At 39.5% G+C, this 27,030-nt stretch overlaps 1 protein-coding gene across 1 annotated transcript in view; it reads left to right on the plus strand.

Moving 5' to 3' along the window:
- Positions 1-822: 822 nt before the first annotated feature.
- Positions 823-27,030, plus strand: part of GRIN3A (glutamate ionotropic receptor NMDA type subunit 3A) — a 191,908-nt gene continuing 165,700 nt past the window's right edge. Inside the window, exons 1-3 of the mRNA XM_042788000.1 lie at positions 823-913; positions 4,106-4,326; positions 4,409-4,615. Of these exons, the coding sequence (XP_042643934.1) occupies positions 823-913; positions 4,106-4,326; positions 4,409-4,615 (519 nt within the window). The remainder of the gene's footprint in view (positions 914-4,105; positions 4,327-4,408; positions 4,616-27,030) is intronic.

The raw sequence follows: 27,030 nt of genomic DNA on the forward strand, positions 1-27,030 counted from the left end.
TTGTGCATTAGTGATTTGCAAAAGTTGCTAGTACTAAAATGGGAGTTACATGGCACATATCTAGATCTTAAAGAGCAGGTCTGCTTGAGTAAATAATTGCCAGGATTAGCTAATTCCACACTAACTTTGCTTCCTTTTCTAAGCAGAGGTTCCCATCAAGAGAAGTTCTGACCTACTTACACTCATGACAAATCTGGCAATTTTATGATTCTTAGTATCTTCATTAGCCTTGATAATATATAATATGATATACAATTTAAAGGTATATTTGACACACAGTAAGGATTCTGCTGAGATCAGGAAGGTAATTTCACCAGTCCTAAGACAACTGCCAAATTTCCAAACTGGCATCTGTCTGAAATTTTGTTTCAGTAACAACTTTCTCTTGGGAAACAATACTAAGTATTTTATGCCTGGAAGTCTTAAACCAAATATAATATGTTGCTCTGTCCTGGAAACTCCTGTTTCGACTTTCTGAAGTAACTAGATTACCTAGGATGTACACAAATCCTCTCTGAGTAAACTCTGAGAAAATACCAAGTTAACTTCAATCCTGGTGTCATATCTCAGAAACGTATTTGTATATTACCCCTGTAAGCCCCTATGAAACAAAGCTTTTAAATATATACCTTTTAAGCAAGGCAGTAAATATACCATAGCAATGGCACTTGAACTCACATTTAGCTCTGCTCAACTAGAGTCAAGAACACAATATGGAATTAGGATTTTTAATTTATTGCACAATTCTTCTGTGGCTGGCTCTCAGCAGTGGGACACATTTCCCACAAAGAAAGACTGGATGACCTTCCACTCTTATAGTCAATGGCCTACCTTCAAAAACTAGTGGAATTATTGTCAACACCACTGACAGATCTCAGACAACTAATCATTATTATAATACGTACTCTCAAAGGTGTGTCTTTCATTAAGTGCTGCTACCCATTACAAGAGTAACTGCTCGTATTTATTTAAAAGCAAACCAAATATTTGCAGAAAACTTACATAAAAATTGAAGTATGAGTTCAGTTCACCTGTTGGCACATTTAATTTATGCTGGGTAGGTGTGTTTGTTATTTTCCTCCCTGGCTGTTTTAAAGAACTTTGAAATGCACAGAAGTGCTGATTATTTGAGTGAGGCATATTTCCTTGTGTTATTGAAACAAAAAGGGGCCCAAACAATAGGCCTCAAACCAAAGTTGTCTTCTGAGTGAATTCCCCTACCAGCAACCAGCACCTTATCAGCATGAAAATGTAACCTGGGAACAATCCCTAGGAACTATAAGTAAACAATAGGAAGTAACTATAAATCCCAAATGTAAAGAAAAACAGAAACTCTTCAGACGTGCCAGGATCCTGGCCAGATCCAGACACGCCTGAGTGAGGCATGTCAATCCTCCAGCTATCTCCCGTGCATTTTGTATAGACTTGTTTGTTAAACTGTATAACAGCCGGGCCCTCTCACAGCACAGACGGAGACCTCACCTACGAGCGGACGCCCTGCGTAGGGCTTCCCAATTGCCGGGAAAGGCTCTGCGACCCTTCGCTGTGACGGGGCTCCCCAGCTGATGCACGGGTCGGGGTGATGGTCAAGTAGGAGGGCACTTGGTGATGTATCTTTCTTAATCACTATAGCTAGCTTTATGTAGTAATGACTAGGTGCATTGCCTTGTTTATTCTTTCTGCTGCTTTAAACTAAAGTAAAATAAGCCTATTTCTTTAGCTTGGTGTCTGTGTCCTTTGTGTTAACCCCATCAATTGGCAAAACAAATTTGGCGTCACAGACAGGATAAGAACAAAATGTCATTTTTTAAATCTAAACGTAATGAATCAGCTCCATCTGAAATTCCTGGATGGGAAGACCTTCCTTATAGTTCACTGGCTCTTGAGAGGGCTAAGGTCGGAGGACCATGTGAACAGTGGGAAAGTCGGCTAAAAGAAGCTGAACCACTGGATGTATTAAAATGTATCCAAAAATTATCTATCGAAAAAGGAAAAGAAATTGTGTGTTCGGGAAGACGGGGATGGGTTTTGTTAACAGCATATTGGAAACAGCACCAACAGAAAGAAGAACTGTTGTTAGAGCACTCCCACATGGAGCGACAGATGTGTGATTGGCAGAATCAAATTGTAATGTTACAGTGTCAAAACAAGTTGCTTGCCGATAAGTTGGATACTTATCAGTCTGTAGCTGAAAGAGCTGCAGTAAGAGTTGCACAGTATAAGAAAAGAAGGGGACGAGTAAACCGTAAGAAAGTGCATGCTGTGATTGCAGAAGCAGGGGTACAGTGGGATCCTGACAGATGGGATGGAGATATTTGGGATTCTATGGGTTCTGATGAGGCTGGTTCCTCAGATGAACCTGTGGATGTAAAACCAGTGTGGAGACAGAAAATAGAATTGGATTCTAATGGGCAACAAGTAAGGAAGGATGTGACTGAAGATTATACTCAGCATGAAAAAAATTATATAATTGACAGATTTAAGCAGAGACCGGGGGAACCCCTGCACTCTTGGATGGTACGCTTGCACGATCAGGGAGCAGCAGGGGTAACCCTAGATCCAGAGGACTCTAGGAAGTTTTTAGTTTTAAGTTCTGACTCCTTTGTGCAAGATGCATTCCGAAGTAATCCTCAGGATACAAATTTGTTAACCTTGGCCACCCGGGGATGTAATAATAAATACCCCACAGAGAATGATTGGCCAGGTGGGGAACGTCCCTGGTATACTTTGCAAGATTGTATACAGGGGGTGGAGGAGGAAGGTATGAAATTGGCAATCTTTATAGGAGACCCTGACAGAATGATGCAAGCTGCCTTGTCTGTCACTCATAGAAACCGATTGATTAAAACTGCCCCGCCAGCATATAAAAATGTAACAATGACTCTCTTAATTAATGAGACCGGAAATCCCTTTGATGAAATAATTGAAAAAATACAGCAGCTAGGTGATCTTGGAGAATGGGGCCCCTGAGGCAGTGCAGGAAACTGAGATACTCGGGACAGCCCTAAAGGAAATGAGAACAGAGTTTCTCACAAAGAAATGTTTACAGCTTCATTGAAGGATGGCCTATCTCGTGAAAAGATTGATGGTGTTCCAACTAACGAGCTGTGGCGAATATACAAACAAAGAGGGCTGAATAAGCCTAGCAGGAGAGTGCAGAGTTCTGAAACTAAGAATCCAGGGGTAACTCAGCCTACAGCACCTCCTCCTGAGCCTCAACCGGACTTCCCATCTGCAGACGGTGGGCCCTCCGCGGGCAGATCGGTTGTTACGGGGGAAAGGGGGGATTGGGAGCTGTATTCTGATTTATACCCATGGAAGGAGACTAGGGAAATTGTCCAGCGTAGTAAACAGGAATGAAATTATGGCCAAGCTCCAGTGCAATGGGCACGGAAGGACCGACGGCCCCATGCGGAGCTCCAAATATTTTGGAAAAAATGGTCCTCACAAACAGTAAAAGCCTTAATTGACACAGGAGCGGAGGCCTCCTTGATATATGGGAATCCAAAGAAATTTAAAGGACAACCTGTAATTATTACAGGTCTGGGAGGGAAACAAATTGAAGCAGTACAAACTCAAATTGAAATGAAAATAGGAAACCTCCCAAAACGACTGTATTCAGTCATGATTGTCCCCATTCCTGAATACATAATCAGAATAGACATTTTGAAGGGACTAACTTTGAATCTCCCAGACGGTCAGTACCAGTTTGGGGTGAAAAATCATATCAGTATTAGAACAACTTTAGTAGGAAAAGTGAAAATGCCTCCTGTACAGATTCCTGCTGCTACTAAATTAGTGACTATGAAACAATATAGAATTCCAGGAGGGCATGAGGAGATATCACAGACAATTAAAGATTTATTAGATGCAGGAGTATTGAAACCAGTTACCACAGCTTGGAACAATCCGGCATGTTCTGTCAAGAAAAGTGATGGGTCGTGGAGAATGACAGTAGATTTTAGGGAATTAAATAAACACACCCCACCACTTACAGCAGCTGTACCAGATACTATTACTTTAATAGAAAAGGTTCAAAGGCATTCAGGGACTTGGTATGCTGTGATAGATTTAGCTAATGCCTTTTTCACTTTCCCAATTGCAGAGGAGCATTGGGACCAATTTGCCTTCACCTGGCAGGGACGACAGTATACCTTTACCAGATTGCCTCTGGGATGGCTGCATAGTCCAACCATTTGCCATCGGACAGTGGATGAGCATCTGGACAAGATAAAATTGCCTCCTCATATGCAAATAGTACATTATATTGATGATATCCTAATTCAGGGAAACGATGAGAAGGAAGTGCAACAAATACTTGAACAGGTGGTAGATCATATGAGACAGAAAGGTTGGGAAATTAATCCTAACAAGATTCAAGAACTATCCCAAACTGTAAATTTTTTAGGAATTCAGTGGCATTGTGGGCATCGGGAAGTATTACCCAAAACTCGCACAACTATTGATATTGCCAATTTTGAAAGCAATTGTGAAAAAAGGGGATCCACCTCAAGTCACCACTGTTCATGGAGATAAAGGGTTTGGATCAACTAATTTCAATAACAGAGCTGAAGTATGGGTCCAGAGTTCAAGTGGACCTCCTGAACCAGCTGAAGTAATAGCCACAGGAAAAGACAATACTGTTTTAATCATGAAACCTGGACAGGAAAAATGGGAATATGTTCCTGCGACTAAATGTTATCTGTGAGAATAACTAGATGTCTTAAGATTCTATCTTTTAGATCCTGCTAAGATGGATTTGCCTGTGTATCATCATGGTCCATTTGGGAAAGGCTTTCACACCAGGATGGCCATTGGAAGGTCCACAAGAGACACTGCTTAGGTGGCAATGGAAAAATGCAACCAAGACAAGACAACAGGATGATTTCCAATGCAAAGCCAATTCTGCCTGTATCATAGCCAATCTTACTTTCAGTACTCAGTTTATTGGAACATTCAGTGAATCTGTGTAAATGGACAATTTTGCCCAAAAGCTTTGATATGTTTGTAGAAATTAGTGCTAAGCATGTTTGTATAGTAACAAATGATAAAAATATTATAGAAATGTATAATCTAACTGCTCCATTTTCGGGATGCCTCAGAAATGTATTCTATCTCATCTGGCATGGACAGATGTATACTTTTTATTCAATGCATGAAGAACAACTAACCATGTACTAGCATCCCCAAAGCTTAGGACTTAATGGAATCAGCTTATCCCTGACTCCACTGAAAACCATCATGGAACAATCAGAACATTTGTGACGACACCTAGAACGACGAAATAAAACTCTGCCAGACTCTGTGATACAGACTGTAATCACAAAGAACCAACTAATGTCGTTAGCTAGCCAGATGGAGAAGGAGACTGCACACCACTGGTGGGACATCTTTACTGGATATTCATCCTCTGCAACCCAAGTGTTGAATTTCTTAATACATCCTCTTGTAATATTGTTAGTTATCATTATTATTATTACTTTATATAATTGTTATGTATGGTATTGTATCAAATGGATAAAATGGATAGAGCGAACATATTGGGCTCTTCCAAAAGGGTCGTGATCTTCACTCATAAGTCAAAGGACCGATTCAAACAAAAAGGGGCCCAAACAATAGGCCTCAAACCAAAGTTGACTTCTGAGTGAATTCCCCAACCAGCAATCAGCATTTTATCAGCAGCATGAAGCAACCAGCACCTTATCAGCATGAAAATGTAACCTGGGAACAATCCCTAGGAACTATAAGTAAACAATAGGAAGTAACTATAAATCCCAAATGTAAAGAAAAACAGAAACTCTTCAGACGTGCCAGGATCCTGGCCAGATCCAGACACGCCTGAGTGAGGCATGTCAATCTACCAGATATCTCCTGTGCATTTTGTTTAGACTTGTTTGTTAAACTGTATAACAGCCGGGCCCTCTCACAGCACAGACGGAGACCTCACCTACGAGCGGACGCCCTGCGTAGGGCTTCCCAATTGCCGGGAAAGGCTCTGCGACCCTTCGCTGTGACGGGGCTCCCCAGCTGATGCACGGGTCGGGGTGATGGTAAAGTAGGAGGGCACTTGGTGATGTATCTTTCTTAATCACCATAGCTAGCTTTATGTAGTAATGACTAGGTACACTACCTTGCTTATTCTTTCTGCTGCTTTAAACTAAAGTAAAATAAGCCTATTTCTTTAGCTTGGTGTCTGTGTCCTTTGTGTTAACCCCATCAATTGGCAAAACAGTTATTGATGGAAATATGCAGCTAGTGTTGACCTTAAAATGTTTAAAAGTAAGCTGAAATACTTCCTACTCTTTCTTACAAAAATACTATAGTAGTCCATTGCAATAACTGACCAAATAGCATGTCAAGCAAATAAATACTCTAACTACATTAGGATACCACGCTTCATGCAGCAAAAAGTCTTCAAGTATGGAAACTATTACAGAAAATGTATTTCTTCTGTCTTGATAAAATAGATGTGTACAGCACTTTACATTTTGTTCTGGGTTTGCGTGGCAAGGTTTTGGTAGCAGGGTGCTATAGGGGTGGCTTCTGTGAGAAGCTTATGGAGGCTTCTGTGAGAAGCTTATCGAAGCTTCTGTGTCTCCCTGTGTCCAAGAAAGCCAATGCCAGTGCGCTCCAAGATGGACTCACCAGTGGCTAAGACCAAGCCCATGAGCAACAGTGGTAGCACCTCTGGGATAACATATTTAAGAAAGGGGAAAAAATGTTCCACAAGCACAGTGGCAGCTGGAAAATAAAAGAGTGAGAATATGTGAGAGAAACAACTCTGCAGACACCAAGGTCAGTGAAGAAGGAGAGGGAGGAGGTGCTCCAGTTGCCAGAGCAGAGATTCCCCTGCAGCCTGTGGGGAAGACCATGGTAAGGCAGACTGTGCCCCTGCAGCCCATGGAGGTCCATGGTAGAGCAGATCTCCAACTGCAGCCCATGGAGGACCCCACACCTGAGCAGATGAATGTGCCTGAAGGAGGCTGTGACCCCATGGGAAACCCCCACTGGAGCCGGCTTCTGGAGGGACCTATGGCCCCATGGAGACAGGAGCCCACGCTGGAGCAGGTTTGCTGGCAGGACTTGTGAACCCACAGGGGACCCATGTTGGAGTAGTCTGTTCCTGAAGGACTGCACCTGTGGGAGGGACCCATGCTGGAGCAGTTCGTGAAGAGCTGCAGCACATGGGAAGGACCCACGTTGGGGAAGTTCATGGGGAGCTCGTGGGAGGGACTCCACGCTGGAGCATGGGAAGAGTGTGAGGAGTCCTCCCCTTGAAGAGGAAGGAGCGGCAGATTAACTGACTACAACCCTCATTCCCCGTCCCCCTGCACCACTGGTGGGGAGGAGATAGAGAAAATCGGGAGTAAAGTTAAGCCTGGGAAGAAGAGAGTGGTGGGAAAAGGTGGTTTTTCTAAGATTTGGTTTTCTTTCTCATTACCCTACTCTTATTTGATTGGTAATATAACTAAACTAATTTCCCTGAGTTGAGTCTGTTTTGCCCATGACAGTAATGGGTGAGCGATCTCTCCCTGCCCTCATCTCAACCCATGAGCCTTTATTATATTTTATTTGCCATGTCCAGTTGAGGAGGGGAGTGATAAAGTGGCTTTGGTGGGCAGCTGGTATTGCAGTCAGGGTGAATGCACCACACATTTTCACTGGCAAGCAGCATTTTGGCATCCTGCACAGTATCACTGCATACTGCACATGGCTGTAAGCACGAAAAACAGAACTGCAGTGTTGTTCTCTTTTTTTGCACCAGTTCATGGCCTTCCTCTTTCCAAGTGTCATGATTATTTCTGTCAGGAATTGAAATCTAAGTGGTTTCTTAGTTCTCTAAGTCAGCTAAGGCATTTAAGGAAACAACTAGATATACTTTTAAACTCAGAAACATTCACATACATTTTGTTATTCATTGAGCTGCCCTGTAGAACCAGAAAAATCCCACAGAAATATGACAAACTAATTCCTTGGCAGTAAAGATAGTGACAGAGACCAGCTTCCTTCATCACTGTGATCCTAGCACAAATCCACAGGGGTAGATCTGGTGCCATCAGGTTCTCATGGTACCAATATCAAGACCTGCTCTTCTGCAGAAAATGAGGTAATTAAGAAAGCCCTGTTGGAGAGAGACTGTGAGTAAAATACCTCTTAGAAAATTTAACATTTCAACCGTGTTTTCTCTTCAGGGTTGTTTGATATACTCTAATCTAGGATTGTCAATAAAAACTTACTGATCTCTTTGATAAGGGGATTCAGAAGAATAAATTCTACCCTACAAATTGATCCTATATGCTTTTGCAGCTCCACTTCCAGAAAAAAAAAAAAAAAGTTCTCATGAATGCAAATACAGAAGTCTTTAACACAAGACTTGATTTGTCACTATCTAGTATTTGGATGAGATGTGTTAATATACAGATCAAGACATCTTAGAAAATTCCCTGCATTGTGAGATAGGTGATAAAGATACAATGAAAAGACAAAACACAGCCAATGTGAAATGGGATTTAAAAATAATGATCTGTTGAAATCATCTCTAATACAAATCTGAACTGGAAATATATTATCAAAGACTGAAGGAAAAAAAAAAAAAAAAGTCTTACTAGTACTGCAAAGTTTATGCCTAGAACCCTCATGCTCAGATATAGGAAAATTCTAACATTTTCCCATGGAACTGAGAAAGTAGCAAAAGTTGCCATTCTGCATGAGAATAAATATGTGATCTTTAAGGTTTTTAATTTAAAAATTAAAAGCAAGAGTTCTATAATAAAAATACCATTAGGTCTGGGGAAAAAAATTGTCATCTATTCTTATATCCCAAATACTAAAGAAGAAAGTCAAAGCTCTTTCAAAATAAACCAGATTTGAGGTTTTCCTCTCATCAAAAAAAAAAAAAAAAGTCCCAACAGGACAGGAAGGACTCAGTTTTCAGTCTTTTCCCTCCCAGAATAAGACAACTCAGCAGACTTCGAAGGTGGGGGACTGGCATCATGCTGGTTTGTGGCAGGGAGGAGGAATAGTGGTGTTGGCAGCAACCTTCACTTTGGATCAGCCTGAGGCTGAGAAGAAACCCCTTCCAAATAAAAATTAATTGAAACCAGTCTTCTTGTAAAAGGAGGTTTTTTATATGAATAGACATTTTTCATCAAAAATGCTTCTAAAAACTCCCAGTCAATTTTAACCTCTAGTCAACTTTAATAAGAGGCTGGTGAATTGTAGTGTTCTGCAGGATGAAGTCTTCAGACTGCAGTACTGCAGCAGAAAGCAACGCAGAATTACTAAAGAAATAATGCAAAGAGAAAACCCCAAGGTCTCTCTGTCAACATTTTATGAGGTGGTTCATCTGTACAGTAGAACTTAGTTACCAGGGGTTCCCTCCGTGGTCATTATTTTTACAACATGCTCACTGGACACTTCCAGAGTGGATGTTTGCCCTGGCTTATCTACTGAGTATGGTTCTTGGAATAGAAGCGCATGATATTAATGGAACAGCATGGGGACAGAAAACTGTGCCTTGCTTTCACTTCTTTGAAGTAGTGATAGACTTGTAAGAAGATACTCTAATTTGTAACAGATACATACGGAGTGACTGGAAAGGAAACAGGTAACTAATAGATCTGTCTTTGGGGCTGTCCCTTCTGTCAGAGAGATGGACAGGGTTGCATGAGCTCTAGAGGTGCCATCCAGTCTAAAGTTTTTGATTCTATTATAAATTTCAAACCACCAATAATTACACTGCCCTCTTAGCATACACCTGCATGTTCTCTAGTGTACAATAACAGCTTTCAAAACTAAGTTTTCCTTAGTGAAATGCCTAAACACTTGCTAAAGTGCTAGCAAAACCAAAAGAGAAACATTTACTGGGAAATTAGGGTGAAGGTACTTTTACATTGCATAAAGAAGAGACCAAGACCTTATGCCTAAAGCTATGCTTTTGCTACTGTTAAACCTGAGTCCTGGGCAAGTCCTGAGTCCTGGGTCCCACAAATACAAAATCAGAGCACAGAAATCTCATCTCAGGCATGAATATGATGTGCAGTAGTCTAAATTAGGTCAAGGTGACATAATTTAAGCCAGCACAAATTCAAACTGTTTCTGAGAACAGTTGTCCTACCTCTCTCCTTCCTCCTCTTTTTCCCTGCACCGACATTTGCACAGCTGATCTAGCTGATCTGCTAGAACCTGGTTAATAACTCATTTTTTATTGTTTTTTAAATGAGGTTCATGTTTTGTCTGATCATTTCTCTGATCTAGTTCAGCATTTGGTCATGAACATTGAATGGAAGGAGTATAGAAGCTGCAGAAATTAGTTTCCAATTCAAATAGGGAACAGGACTTACCCATTGTGTAGTCACAGCACCAGGGCAGCGTCCTGTCCATGCACTCTCCCTCCACCGTTTTGTGCCTCTGACAAGAACATGAGCAGGACAATACTAACTCCTCTACCTCACTCCTATTCAAAATCTCCCCCGATGTTTTAATTTCCGTGTTGGTACATAACTGAAAATTAACAAAAAAGAGGCCTGTAAATGATGGTGGAAGAGACATGTGCTAATAAATTCTGGATTAAGGATACCCCCCTTTTCCTCTCGCATACACAGCCAAGGCTGGCCACCTAATTTGCTGACCCTATGAACTCAGTGCCCAGACTACTAAGGTAGAAATTAGCTAAAGAGCAGATGGATAGAAGAGTGATAAATAAATTGCTGGCAAATACTTTGGCCTGTATTGGGTGTCTAAAGAGAAAGGAGTGAAATCAGACAGCAGTCCAGGTACGGTTTAGTTGCATCTAGAAAGTGCTGGCTGGGAGAGAAGGAGGCTGCTGCATGTGCGGCACTTGCCTCTGCAGCTGGTGTCAGGAGTTGAAGCATCTCCTTTATGGGCTGGATATGAACAGCAGGGTCAGGGGAGGCAGAGCTGGGGCCTATGGGTTTCTAGGACAGTCTGTTTGCTTCTCTGCATCTAGAAATTATCCTTCTCCACTCCCTTTAATTATTCCTTTCTTGGACTTCAGCAATAGGTATGGGGCAGGTCAGTAGCCTTGTCCAGGTCTGCAGTAACGGCTCACAGGTCCCTACAGAGGCAGGAGGGTGTGGTCTCACCTTTGCCTCAAACAATCATCTTTGGAAAAAAAATAAAACCATCAAACAAAGATATTTTTTCCTCCAGAAGTCACATGCATATCCCAGTCTCTATAGCAGCCTGAAACAGTGATCATGCATCTTCATCAACAGCTCTGAAAAGATAGTACTATGTCAATATACCCATCCACAAATGCTGGTAATGAGTTTACAGTAGTGGTGGTTAAACAGTGTGCTGGGTGAACTCAGACAGTGGTATATATCTCATCAAGCATGTGAGAAGGTAGTGCAGAAAGAGCATACATGCACTATCATGCAATTCCTGAGAAGGCTATACAAAACGCTTCAAAAATAAACAAAACTGTACCTTTCAAAGGCTAAAATTTGAGTGGATTACAGCAAGAATATGTCACCTCTCAAAGATATTGTTACTAAAATATTTCAATTCATTTGTGAACTGCCTTTACAAGCCTTCAAAGCAGGCCACCCCTTCCCAAACAATACATTCCCTTTCTCCCCTTTTTCTGCTGCATCTGCATTGCAGATACCTTGACAAAGAGAAGCCATAGTATGACTAATTACGTCTAGAAATCAGTTGTGCTCATTTTTCAATGTTGCTAATTTAATATCCTTGTTGTATGCCTAGAAAATACACTGAGAAGTACATTAGAAAACCTGCTAGTACTTAGGTAAACTTCAACTAGGGTGTGGCTGAAAGACTTAATGGTACACATCAAAGTTCAGAGAAAACCTTCCAACAAAAGGTTCTGAAAAAGTCTCAGAACTGGAGAACAACCAAAGTCTTTCTTTTTTGCAGCAGAAGGAAATCACTATAGCTTATTGCCCATTTCTGCTGGCATTTCAATTGTCCACTCACAACAGCTTTCGTTTCAAAATGAAAATACCAGGAATGATCAGCAACAACAATAGTTAGGGCCTTGTTCATATAGGCCTGGTGACAGTCCACAGAAGTGACAGGGAATGTGACTGCAGAATCCTTCATACAAGAGCCCATCTCTCTGTCCAGCAGTCACTCAGAGGACTTCCTGGATACTGAACCAAAGGCAGCCACATGATTGAATCACATCAGGTCACTTGTGTTCCTTTGTTACTGCTCAAATGGATTTGTATATTCCTTTGTTTTCTTAAAAAAAAAAAAAAAAAAAAAAAGAAGTCACTGCCTTGAGGTTGAGGACCAGATGCTAAAAACTGTCATTCTTTTCTTTGGTCATTAGTGTTTGACAGAAGCTTGATATTGTTTGTACTGTATTCAGGGGATTGTTTAATACCACTACAAACCTAAGGCATGGCATTTGAATATATTTGAAATGTCTGAGGCCTTTTATAAAACAAAAACATGACCACTGAGAACATTAAGTAGGCTTATAACTAGCAGCCCTAATGTTTATCCTACATACTACACCAGGACAACTCTAGGCTATTTTCTTCTCTCAGTAATAAGCTGGCTGTTTGAATGTAAAACAAGTCAATCTTTATGATAAAGTCCAGTGTTTCAGTAGTGTTGACAGAACATGAAGTTGAATTTCTCAGGTTTGCAAAAACCTGAAAATACAAAAGCCTGAAACTAGAAATTCATTTTTAAAGTCATGAATTGCAGCCATTTAAAGCATTTGATAACATTTGATATCTATGATGCGAATAAATCATATTTAGGAGAAACAATGGTCATAACTGTGTGAAAACCTCTTTCACCCAGAAGTTTACATCTCTTTGTCTTCTTCATATTAACAATAAAGATATCAGGAAGAATATATGTTGGATTTTAGGGTTCTTTTTGTTGGCTTTTTTTCCAAAATGAATGAAATGTTTCTTCCTTCTTTTTTTTTTTTTTTTTTTTTTTATTGCATACCAGCACTGAAACAATGTTAGTGCTCTGAAGACTGGTTTGAAGTGTTCTCCTTTAAGTATCACTAGATACTTATACCATATAACAGACTTCCTTTCACTGAATGAAAACATGACCTTAAACAGTGATTTAAAGAGATTATATTTATTGTAATGGAATCGGAGTAAATATGTGGTGCTCGCATTAAACCTGTGGTTTAAAAACTCAGTGACACAGTAAGAGCCATATGAGACTGAAATAAAGAAGAGGACAATGGTCACCAAGGGAGTGGATCTAGGCCTTCTTTTGTACTCCAGGAAGCCATGTTCTCTGGTTTAGGTAAACCAAGGACTCCAAATATGTACCAATAATATGAGAGTTGAAAAATTTCTTGGTGGAAATCTTAAGAAAATTAAACCAGCTGTAACATCTCTAAGTGAACTTAAAAAAACATATATGGGAGAAGCACATGTAAGCAGCCTTTAATGATATAATCATCACAGTCATGTCCAACATGACACGGATCAATAATGTTTTTTCTTGAGAAGCCAAAACCTAACTCTTATACAATCGGAACAAAAATGAAAATGTTTTAACCCAATTGGAAGCTGTATGCTGCAAATTACTGACTGGACACACACTGTCAGAAGACACTTAGACACTTGCCATCTATGATAAAGAAAGAACAGTATGAATCCTCTCTGTAGGATTCAATTTCAAGTCTCCTTATATAGAAGAACTCAAAGCTGGCTATTCTGAAGCTAATATATGTAGTCAAATCTATGATTATTGACAATCCACAGATGAGATGTTCTCAGTTTCTCATTTATTACTAGTCCATTTTGCATACTATGAATATGAATTATCAATGGTCCCAGAACTCTGCAACCCCAGCTGCATCAGGCCTTGGGCACTCTTCTGAGAAAAAAGAGTCATCTATCTGAACAACCTCAATATGGAAGAGATCTGAATTTGGGTCTTCCCTTATCCTGTTTGCATGCACTGACTCCAGCTTAAAACTGGGGGTTGAGGGGAGGTGTCGTTAGGTTCAGCACACTTGCATATACACTAGATGTCAATCAAACAAGTTCCCCTCCTTAATCACTCTGTTCTAGCAATACTGTCCCCTAAGATGGCAGTGTGAAAATCATGCAAACAGGAATATCATACATGTTAAAAACCATGCAACTTCTTTAAATGAAGTTTTGTGTTCCAAATTAATTTATATGCACCCATACAAATGTTATAATATCCTTTTAAAGTTCTGTAGCTCAAAAAGGACTGTCTTTACTCTGCTGTTAACATCATCCCAGTTTTAGAATGAACAGACTTTTAACTAAGGTCTGCTGATTAAATCTAAAGATGTGTACGCTATCATAACCAGTATGGATATTTGCTGAATCACAATTAGGTTTCAGAGTTCTATTTACACTTGCACTTTCTAATAAGTCTTCTCTCCACTAATGTGGCATCATCCCTTAAATTTGCCCCTGAAACTATGTGAGATTACATTGGTCATTCCTTCCTGTTCATTAAATGATCCATCCTTTCCCCTCAGCTGAAACAGTTTCACTTTCTCAAGGAGTCTGGTTTTTTAATCCAGGAGTCGCTGTCTGCATTTGTTTGGTTAATTAGCAACTCTCTCACCTAACAAGTGAAAGTCTCTCCTTTCGGTAACTCTATATCTTACCCTTGAAATGTAGTCTCTGCTAAACCTCTTATAAACCACTGTGTGATGACAACAGGTTTTGGATGATCTGCACCAACACTCGGCATCTAAACATACTGTATGCAACAGGTACTCCACAGCTCTTCTGTGCTTTGAGATCCACACCTTTTTTCTACTTTACAGAAGGCTCACTCCTTCAGAAAAGATGGTAAAATCTCACTGATGAAGAACACCAATGGTTATCTTCCAAAGAGTTGAGAAATTAAGCAGTGTTAAAGTTAAGCTGTCTTCGTCTTTCATTCTTACCTCTCATTTCCTGTGCACCATCACATGGGTTATAATTTCTTGTCTTTATGTTATTTTTTTCCTAATGAAAGATCTGAACTCCAGGTGCATTAGAAGACATTGTGTTTCTACAGAAATATGACAATTTTAGCTGTAGAAGGAGCAGTGTATCTGTCTTGAAGAATTTAATCTTTTATGCCCTCTGGCTCGCAGCTAGTTAATGTTCTTCTCTTTTCCTATATCCCTCTCCCAATTTTGAAAAGGAATAGACTTCCCAGTAATTGGAAAGAAGCAGAGGGTTACTAAAGAGGTGATCTGAAATACTCCAGCATGCCCTTTATAAAGTTCTGTGGTGTGCCTGGGACAAACTCCAGAGGTAGTATTAGGCACCAGCACCAGAACAGGGAGAAAAAACAACTCCCTATAACAAGTAAGAAGCATGAAGGCATTAAAAATAAACATGCTATAACTTCTGCTTCGAACCAACCTGGTCAATTCCATATGAATGTGCAGTCTACTACTGAAGAATTCTCAAAAGCTCACAATCAAGGAAGGGAAATTCTCCACTAAAAGTAAGCTTAAAAATTATAATAATCCTGAATTTCTGCTGAAAAGGTTCTGAGAAATTAATAGGGATCAGACTTAGCCACTACATGTTCAGCCATTAGAGAAGGTTCATAACCTCAACAAGGCACTTTGCCAGCTCTGACTCACGTGGAGCCAGGTTTAGCCATTTTGGAGTAATGAGGGCCATTTCAGAGTAGCCCTCTTCAACTTGTGTAGCTGCTCATTGGAACAAGCAGCAGCTAAGCCTCTTGCAGAGCAGGTGATAAAAGAAGACACGTGCACGTGAAGTGGGTTCTGCTGGTGATCTATGCATATTAAAACCCAGGGAACTGCTCTGGGGGAAAAGTGGCATTTGCATACCTGGCAGACCTGGAACACAGAGGTAACTATTGTCAGGGGAAGGGGTGCCACCACTTAGACCCGATGGGAGAATTTAAGAGGAAGTTTTTAGATTAAAGTTATTAAGTAAGGAAAGAATTCTGCTTAAGAATTCTGAATTCTCCAATAAAGCAGATCAGTATTTTCAACACAGCAGGATATTTCAGGAGGAAAAACGTTTAGGTGATATTTCATGAAGAACCTGATCTTCTTTTCTTTGTTACAAAAGGTTTGCAGGAACTATTTGACTAGCTACAGGTTAGCTCTAGTTTAACATACCTAGATATCTGCCACCTCATGATTGTCCCACTCAGAAAAATAATGGAAAAAATAACCCACAAGTTCAGCAATAAAGTTTTAGCAAATTACTGTTTTCCTTCACTGCTTCCTTCTCCTATTCTCCTTGTCCCTGATAACAGCAAAGATCATTATATTCTCACCACTGCTGCTTAGCACATCCTGATCTACAGTGTGCTGTTGAGACTTTTGGTATAGGTCATTTAGAAACTTAAATTAGAGATTACGATGAAGTACAAATATTCCCAGCCCAAAAATTCTGGAGCGGCTTGTTGTTTTGGTTTTTTTCTTTTTACATTCCACCTTTAATTAGTCTACTTTTTTGCTCAGACATAATAGCAGAACTGTGCTTATCATAAATCAAGTGAACAGGAATTATGGCAAACTTGAACAGAACACAAAGCAAAAGTGTCATCAGGTACAGCAAGATCAGTTTCAACTTCACATTTAAAACTTGTATAGCAGTGTAGCAAACAGTCACATTTCTGCACCTGAAAATGCTTTAGAAGTATAGCAGTGCTTTTCCCCACAGTTTTCTCATACTTGTCACAAAAACTTACTCTGTCTGGGAAAGGAAACATTCTAGGGCATATGATCTGTTAATTTTACCAACTAAAATTTGTCAGTTCCTTCACATCAAGAATAAGCTTTTTACTTCACCAACTCAGAGCTTTTCTCTAAGAAAAAAAAAAAAAAAAGGAAAAAAACACCACCAACAACAGCAAAACATTCCCATCTAACTCAGAATTATTAGGTTTCACATCTTTCACAACAGTTGTACCAAAACATCCTAAATAAATAAGATAACAGTAGAATTAGCCATAAGGAGATGCAGAAAAGGGTGTGCAAAGATAACAAAAGGGGATTTTCACTGGAAAAAAAAAAAAAAAAAAAGACAGAAAAGCACAAAAATTCACAGGAGTTCTGAACAGTTCCTGTGGAGGGCCTAGTACTACAGCAAGGTCATGCTGAACAAAGGAGGACTAGAAAGATGCAGACACAGGAGAAGTCAGTCAGAAGAAGAGATGAAGGAGAAAGATTTTAGCAGACCATATTTGAATCAAGTACCTGGAGAGTCTTTACGCTGAAGTTGGGGCTGGGAGGAATTTTGCTAAATAACTGTTCTTCAAAACTTTAAACTCTGACACCTTGACTATTTGTATCTCAAGATCTTCATGTGCACATGATCATGACGTTGTGCGAAACAGTAGAAAATAAAAGGACTCATTAGACACAGGGTACTCAAGGGGATTATAACTTTACATGGTTTTCAAAAGAATGAGCAAACTGCAGACATGGTGTTAAAACAATTTTCATGCTCTCACAACCCACACAAGCAAATAGCATTTACAATCCCAAGACTGCACTTTGCTTACTCAACATATAGAAAACATGAGGAATTAAGTATTGTGTTTTACAAGATGTCTGCAAATCATGTACTTCTGGGGGCAGCCTGGTATGCTAAACTCCAGAGAGGCCACTGATACATAACACAAAACAATCCCAGAGTTTTATAAAGGAACAAGGAAGTTAATCTCATGTGCTCAGAAATGAACAGAAAATCCAGAAAACCGATCCTTCAGCAAGTAGCACAGAGAGTTTGTAACAAATCTTAGAAGTCTTCAGGCTGTGCCAAAATTCACAACAGCAGGAGGGCCACAGGCTCTGAGAAGAAAACCCTAAAAAGAGTGGGATCAGTCCACTGCCAGTGTCAAAGGGCCTCCAAATGCTCCCTCAGGGAGAGTTCAGGAGGAAAAGCCTGCTTCCTCTTGGACTAGGGCAGACCACAGGAGGGCTGATCACTTGCAGGAAGGTCTGAACAGGTTTGCTTCTCCAGCTCAATCCTTACAAGATGTCACAAAGCACTACAACTCTGCTCTGAAGTTTTCCCTGGGAATAGCTGTTTGGCCCCTTAGCCTCCTCATTTTTCCTTTTTATTTCATGAGACAAATGACATGTACAATCTGCTTGTATTCAGTGTGGGCTATACCACTTTCTGAAGAGAGGGCAAAGCAGAACCCTTTACAAAGAGAACAGACCTTCTTCCCTTTTCTGAGGGAGCAACACAGCCTGTTCAGGGCAAGGACAACTCTGCAAAATGTGGCAGTCACATGAGAGAGAAAGTCATCCCAGCTCTGGCAATCTGCAGGTGACATAAATAAAGCATAACACTGTGACAGGAAGCCAGGAACATGAAGCCAGGCCTCACAGATGAAGGAAAAAACATCTCCCTTGGACTGCAGTCAACTGCTCAAGGTTCACTACAGCTCTCAGGCCTGACTCCAAACATGGAAGCAAGAGACTCTCCTAAAGACACAGTGGGCAAGGACAAGTGAGGTGGAAATTGATTTTGGTTTTGTTCTGACTTAATCACTTAAGAATTTTCTTTATTAATAAAGAAAACTGTAGAACACACCTCATCTGGATTTAAAGAGTGTTTGATCTTTTGGGTGAGCTCACTAGGGGACAAGATCTAAATAGATCTATCCGAAAACTGTCAGTAATCTGAAGTCCCACCACAGTGTTTTTCTGACAACTGAATCCAGTTCTTTCAGGTACCCAGATCTGAGAAAGACTTGTTATCTAGTTCTGTAGAGGTTTTCATCAGGTCAGCTACTGGTTTTATTAGGGCAATAACAATACAAATGTTGATATGCTTCTTTCAGACTTCACTTTCCAAAACTCAGATTTCCTCATATAAACTAAAGCAATGATACTTAGTAATTACACAGAACTCAAAGCACTCTAGAATGGAGTAAGAATGTGATTTTCTGTTTTCTCTGTAATGCAATAAAACTATACTGACCATGCTTGGCTAAATAGATTGTAAAAAACACTAATTCTCAAATTCAAACTTTGGTTATTAACTTGCTAGCTCAATTCATATCCACAGATATTCAAGTGTTCTTTCTCCTCCCAAACATAATCTTAAAACCCAGCTCAATGATGCAAGTTAGAGCTACAGTGAATTCATCAATTCCAAACAATAATTCCACAGAATCAACTGACAACAGGTATTTGCACCAAGGAAAAAAGAAGTATTCTACCAAAAGGTTTTGTTGCATCCACTAGATTAGCTATCTTTATAGAATTCCTTGGTTTTAAGTATGTACTAAACATTTCTATATATGCTAACTTTAATTCTCCTTCAAATCTTACATTTATTACTTTAGTTTTAATTAATTTATTCACTGATTTCTGAGTTTTGAGTGTTCTGAACAGCTCCAACTAAAACATTTATTTTAAATAAACATATATGATACACTGTAAGTATGCACTTTGTTTTCTTCAAATTATATTGCTTGTTTCAATATATTATGAAGTAGACTTCTTCCTTGCCCTGATATTTCTGTTTGTCTTTTATGGATATAGCTGACTAAACTTTAATAACTTAAGGATAATGTTTACATTCTCCCAGCTGAGCCCTTATGTTTGATACATTTCACATTTGAATTTACTTCCACTCTGCAGAGAAATGGAATGTGTGCTTCAGAACTGTCTTCTAGTATTTTCCATGCTCTTTACATTTGTACTACCATTGCTAGTTATTAACAGCTTTTTAAAAAAAGAATTGAATGTTTCTCCATTTTTTATTTTCTTATTGCAGGAATCATAAAAATCTTTTGGTTTATTGCTTTTTGGAAGAGCATCTTTCCTACTCTATGAGCTCTGTGCTAAACCATTTCTTTAGTCCATAAGAAGAAGGTAATTATATTAACACTGATCTGACAACGTGCAGATAATTCTCTGCTCTTTTCCAAATAATTCATCAAACAATCAGTGTCTGAGGGCCACTAACAGCCACATGACAACCAGTCAAGTCAGCATTTCTTGAAGGTCAAAATTTTCCATATAGCTCAAATCAAAGCTGAGACTTTCAGTACTGCATAGAGGGGTTTTATTTTCAAAGGCATTTAAACACAGGCATTTAGCTCATGCAGGGAGCTAAGTATCTCCAGATAAACTAGTAGAGACTGATTCCTAGCATACTGACGTGCATCTCCATCCCTCCTGCCTGTCTGGACAGCCAGAGAAACTGTGGAGCATACCTGCCCTTAGGGAAGAGCCTCTATTTACTTGTAAAATCAAAGAAGTGTTCAAACACCATGTCTGCATTTTCAGTTGCTCTGTGCTCAGCAGTTTCTATTCCAGTCCCTGAGAGCCACAGCATGTGGGTTATGTGGCACAGGTCCCTCTCTTCAGAGTAGTTTGCTAAGTATATATAAGGACATCTATACTACATAGTCTGGGGAAGTGCTGAGGGCCTTCCTGGTGACATCCATATCGCAGTGGATTTCTCTTCCATCCCCACTGCTGACTGCTTCCATATGTCAACTATTTGGTCATACTGTAGCAGAGGCATCTGATGTGTGACTGTTTATAGATGAATAGTTTTTTTGGGCTGAGGGAATTAAGTAGATTGCCTCAGATTTCCTTCATCTCAGAAGTCATCCACTTACTGCTGGCATGATCCCAGAAGTAGCTTATGACTGATGAAGCCCAAATTTCAGAAACACATCCAGACACTTTTTCACCTAGACTAATACTTTGGAAACATACACCTATTAGTAGAGCATAGCTACATGAAACTTTAGTTGTTCACTGTAATATTTTATGTCCTAGTGACCAGAGAGCACTATAAAGAGCTAGACAGAAGTGATCTCATATCTGAATGAAAGTTGAAAGTAGGAAACATCACTGAGAAGGAGAAACAATTACAACATCTACATATTCTGTTCATGAAATCACAATAGTCTGAAGGAAGAAAGTGAAAACTGGGGAGTTACCACAGGAAGACAAAGAATCTCCTTTCTCCTACATCTTCATTAGCTTTACACAGATCATTAGCTCCAGGTTGCAGCTTGTCACCTTTAATTTTTTTTTTTTTTTTTTTTTTTTTTTTAATTTTTAATATGGTTACCACCTGACAAGTGGCTTCTGGACATGGACAGCTCAATCTCTGCATGTTCAGTAGTTTCCATGGCAACAGGCAAGTCCATGGCAAAATTCAACAGACCAATTATAAAGTAAGCAGTTACTGCATATCTGGGATACTTCCACTGACAGAAGGCTTCGAAATAAAAGGTGGATCCCTTTCCATTATCCACCTTTCCAGAAAGGCCTCATAAGAAACCATGAACAGGCAGAAAAAATGGGTTTAGATTCTGAGTTTCCAGCCAGGCTTACATCTTGGTCTTAGGCATATGGAAAAACAAGTGTTCACACAAACACAGAATCCCACCATCTCAAAAACTGTCACTAAAACAAATCCAGAAATGGCTGAATATCTTGCAAAACTGATGGATAAACTGTCTTTCACTTAATCCTGAAAGCAGTACACATGCTTTTATTCCAACTATGGCATATGAACAGTGGCAAAGTGCTAAACACACCATAGAAGAAATGGAGAGCAGATTTTTTTTTTTCTTTTTTCCCCCATAGTCCTAATGGTTACAGGAATGAGATTGTGAAAAGGGGAAAGACATGAAAATGAAATCTTAGTCTAGCAGCCACTCACTACTAACATAAATGAAAGCAGACTGAATTCTTTGTCTCTATTCCCCATCTAACCACTAGCAATAGCATGTATTCAGTATGTCTGACTACTTAGATTTTCTGAACTCCTGGCCAGGAAAATTTTATTGCTGTGTATATGTACAATATCTCTTCACCAGACATAGTACTGGTTGATGACTAAGGCAACACAAGGATATTGCTAATAATTTGCAGAAAAGCTCTTCAGATACACTGTTTAAGGCACATTAAAATAATGCAAAGGTACATGCTCTGAGGCATGAGCATCTGACAAAAACTTCTTCCTGATGTGTGCAAAATCCAGTCAGATCAAGTGTAAGGATAGAGGATTTATTTTGTAAATTAAACCAGCTATCTTAGAACAAGGGTGGTCTGGGAAGATATTAGATCAGATAAGCAGCTGACAAACTGTAAAAAACTCAAGAAGGAGCATGACAAGTTACACTTGGAAGAAATGAAGAAAATAAGCAGTGACCGGAAAAAGATCAGTTGTTCCCTGTGGTCTATAAACCTCATTACAACAAAGACATAAACATTCACAGTGAGAGAAATACTTGCTCTATTGCCTTGGTTTGTGAAATGGGGATGTCCAAGCCTGGAGGAATGGGTGTCTCAACTCAGCAGAGACAACTACTGCTTCGAGTGGTCTTTAGAAATGCCCTTTAGAAGACCATGGAAGAGGCAGCAGTTTCTAGTGTGCTTGGTCAAAGGTTGTTCCTAGCTTATTTATACCAAATATACAGACAACGTCCTCTGGAGACATACCAGAAAAGAACTTTCCTTATTTCAAACAAAATTTAAAATCCTAATGAATTTCCAATAAATGTTCTCTTTTAAATTTGTCAGGCACTCCAACGGATCTTATACTATATAAACAGAACAAATTAATGCTTGCTATCCCTCTTTATCAATGTCTGTATTTTACAGTCATCTTTCATAGCTCAAACAAAAGGTATTTACTTTTCATCTGAGCTCAAAGTTTTATTGCTTAGTCATTCTGTGCCTCCATTCCTCTTAGGATATATGACTTTTGTCTTTTTGTCAACCAGTTAGAGGCTACCAAAAAGACTCAGATCATGCCAGCAAGAAGCAAACAATTTCTTCCACAGGGAACCCTCAGATCACCACTGCCCAGAGTATGTACAGAAGAAGATCCTATTGCCTGAACCTTCTTTTTCAATGAACTCTTAAATCTCTAGCTACCTGTCTATATGACTGCCAGATAACCTTGAAAGATAAAGTAATAAACAATGCCATTGAAAGCAGGCTATTAAATCCAAGTAGCTCTTTAAGAGTGATTATTTATCACTAAATCACAGGAAAATATTAAAAGGTTACTGAGCCAATAGGATATAAGTGCAGTAAGAACTTGAAGCTGTAAAATCAAAGATGTTGATCTTTCAGCATGCCAATCTTACTGCTACCATCTTTTTTTTATATTTTAAATTCACTTTGCCTAGGAAAAAAAAGTCCTCCTCAGAGACATTTATGAATTGCACTATGAACTTAAATATTCCCGCCATAATATCTATTTACATATTACTTGAAATGGAGCATTTGTACCATTGGTGTCAGCTACTAATTACTTGTTTGCCTTGTGGCAGCACACCAAGGAATTAAAGCAACCATTGATTTCTTGTATTCAGCTCCATTCAAACCTGCCTAAAATTGCAGTACATGCCCCAAAGGCTATACAGCCTAAATCATGAGAGGTTTTTCCATTAAACTCAGTGATCTTTCCAGAAGATCCTTGGACTTCTTTTCAGATAAAACAAGATTTTGTCAGCACAGGGCAAGGATCTGATTGTCCAAAACGACCACAGAGAGTAACAGGAATAAGGGTTTCATTCTTCTTAACATTTTATCCTCACCACGCATTTCAAAGGGCTATTCTGCACAGTTATGATTGTTGCTTTATAGACAGTTATTATTGACTGATACAGCAGCAGCGAAATGATCCAGTCAAAATAAACACTACTACCACAAGATACTAACCATTCTGCAGATACAAAGGACTGTCCCACCCTACAATCTTGTAATCTATACAAGGTATAGCCACACAGTTTGTAGAAGTTTTCCGGTGAGGAAGATAAAATAATGAAGATTTTTAAACTGACCGTGACCTTAGCGCATGACACTTAGTAAATTAGCCAGGAGACATTGACTTGTAATAATTCAGCCTCAGTGATCAGTCTACAGAGAACAGATAAACCTACTGCAGCTTGTTTTTGAAAATATTTGCCAAGAGTCATCCGATTGTTTGCAAGCACTAGGAGTGTGTGAAAACATTCATGTGGAGATAGCACAAATTTCATCCATGATCAGTAACACTGTCAGTCAAAATTAAAAAGTCCTCTTAATAAAGCAAAGCTGGAGAAGTTAGAGATCACGTATCCTGAAGTCAAGAAAATCTGAAGTCAAGAAATAAAGCTGCAATCACACAAAAATATTTGAAGAGGAGCTGACCAATACAGATGAGACACAATTGAAAAAGACTGAATCAAATGTGTTTTTCTAATACAGTTTCAAAATGGCATGAAAGAAATTAGAGCAAAAAACCCAGCAGTCCTCCAAAAAGGGACAGTTAAATTGAACAGTTTTAAGAGAACAGAATACATGATGTTGGATAAGCCAAGTCAGGGAAACCTTGAGAAACGTTATCAAATTGAAAGGAAAAAAAATCAAAGGCAATCATGATGAGGAAATGACTGCAAACCAGTAACTAGAGTCATTTAGTCTGAAACAACCTCAGGAGCTGCTTTTAAAAAGCTCTGACCTGTACACCCCAAAGATCATATTAGCAGATACTGATAAAACTCTGACTACCATTACCAAAACCAGTGCAAGAGTCAGCAGTGTCACAACAGGATCTTCCCTTCTGGGCAATTGTCTTGAGCCAAAAAAATCATGTATTTGTTCATAAAAAGCAAATGCTCACCTCAGATGCAATTTGGCCCTTCAATAATTCACATTCATCCCATAGGCAATTGCATAAGACCATTACTTAAGCAGCATCATCAGTTGTATAGAGAGAAAATCACACTGAGGAACAAAATAATCAAGAACTTCCACATAATAAAATTCAAAGGGAAAACAAAGTAAGATTTGGGGAGCCAAGCACAGCAGTTAAGGCAGCAATACCATTTCAGACCATTAGTCTACAAAGCCTTCAGACCCCAGGTCCAACAGTTAGTGAGGCTGAACATGCATTCCCAGTAGTTACACATATATAAACACACCTGTATACCACCTATATTCATGTATGTACAGCAGACATGCAGACTAATATCCAGTCTGAGGAACAAGAACAAGCTGTCAGACAGAGTTAAGTATCACCGTGCTTTCAAATAGGGGGAAAAAAGCACAGTGTCAGTAGAGATGCTTTGCAGGATAATTTAGAAGTCAAAACCAAAGGGAAGTATACAGCCTTTTATATGTTTGCAAATCATTATCAAAGCAACAAGAGATTCATTTCCAGGTAAAAAAACAGTGTTGTCTGTGAAGTTTTATTTACAAATTAGAAATCTTTATGGGACATTGGAGTACAGGTTGTAAATACTACATGGAAGATCACAGCATTTGTCTCTTGATGGCAATTTGATTTATCAGAGAACTCAGTGCTTTTCAGAAAACCACAGATGTTGCCCTGGCAGAGCAGGGACAGCAGGTGAAAGATTCCCATTCCATCCATGTGCTCGGAAAATCTGGAGGAGGAAGGGGTATGAACATCACAGCCTTGGTATCTTCTGAAAAGGACCAGTGGCTCAGACAAGTTGCAGAGTTGCATGTCTTTGATGCTGGTTTAATGGAACATAGATCCTACAGCTGTGCCAGTGTAAGTACTAACTGAATTTAAAAATTTCCAATAAGTGAAATTAAAATTCCAAATTTCCAACTGATCTCCAGTAAATATTAATTAAATTTCCAAATTTCTCAGAGACCTTTTTAAGTAACACTCAGAGTGTGAGGAAATGGTTAATATACCCAGCTCTGCTCCCCAACCCAGAAAAGACAGAGTATCTGCTGAAGTGACTGATGATACAATAGACTTCAGAGACACTGAATTGCTATGTTTGTACATGAAAACCACCTTGTAACACTGAAGAAGGCACTACCTCAGTGACCTCCGGCTTCAGGTTCCTTCACAGATGGCTGAGGGAAAACAGCACTTTGTCCTGCTCAGGACCTTCTTTCTCTTCACAGACCAGAAAACTGAAAATAATTTTTTACTTTGAATCTTACTTACTACACATAGTGGATGATACAGGAACCAGAGGCATACACAGCATGGAGACATGTATTTCTACAGAGCAGTTCAGGGCAACTAATGAACATTTCTCACAGGTCAGTAATGAAATGCTGACAATTACATTGACCACTCCCTCTTTTCCCAGTCAAGGCTGTAACTTCACCTGTGTAAACTGTAAGAGCAGGACCAGCCCTGACATGGGAAGGGGAGAGCTGTGTTCTCACTGGCAGCCTGACTGCCTCTTGCCTTGTCCAGCTATTTTTTGATTGATACCACATCATCCTTGTAGGGAACTACTTGCAGTTTTCTTCTGGGTGGACTTTCAGGGGATACAGAGCAGCCTCCTGTCAGGCACACTGGTGGTGACAGGGATATTATGATATTGAGATATTACGGGTAACATTAATCAAAAAATCAGCCAACAGCAGACCTACCCCAGAAACTGTTATCCCACGTACTGCAGGAACTGGGATCCAGATTTCTTTCAGGTTGGTCATGTCCTGTATGACAATTAATCATAACAGCCCTTTTCATTGGATTTGCCCCATAAATGCAGGAAAAACTTCCCTACAATGCCCAATCTCTTGATTAACAATCAGGTCATTACAGGGAAATGGCCAATCCAGAATGGCAGTCTGGAATCCAGTTCTTATAACACAGCAATCATTTGGGGGAGGACTGCAGAACCTTGTATGTCTTATGGCATTTTCTATTTCCAGGTAAATATGATCCTAAAACACAGGAGTGACAAAAAATACTGCTGAGGGAAACACAAAGAAGTCACGATGTCATAGTATGTAGTCATCATTTTGTGCAATGTTCACTGACTTGTACAAAATGATGAAACTTTATTCCCTGGTGAGAAGTTAAAGTGGTACATGTCTATTTATAGCACACAGAGAGAGAAAGAAAACCTATCAATCTGTACACTGCAACTTTCATCTCATTTTTCAGTCATCCTGAATATTTTTGGTTACTGAGAACAGAAATAGATGGCAAACTAATTAACTCATTGACTTGATTCTCCCATTCAAAATGTTGCCATCTTTTGGAAATAGCAGAGGACACAAAGGGTCATTCCTTATTAAAGAACTCAGTGTACTGCACGTATTTTGGGTTG

Source organism: Tyto alba, unplaced genomic scaffold (assembly GCF_018691265.1).
Source record: "Tyto alba isolate M040663 unplaced genomic scaffold, T.alba_DEE_v4.0 Super-Scaffold_13, whole genome shotgun sequence".
In the NCBI taxonomy this organism is placed as follows: domain Eukaryota; kingdom Metazoa; phylum Chordata; class Aves; order Strigiformes; family Tytonidae; genus Tyto; species Tyto alba.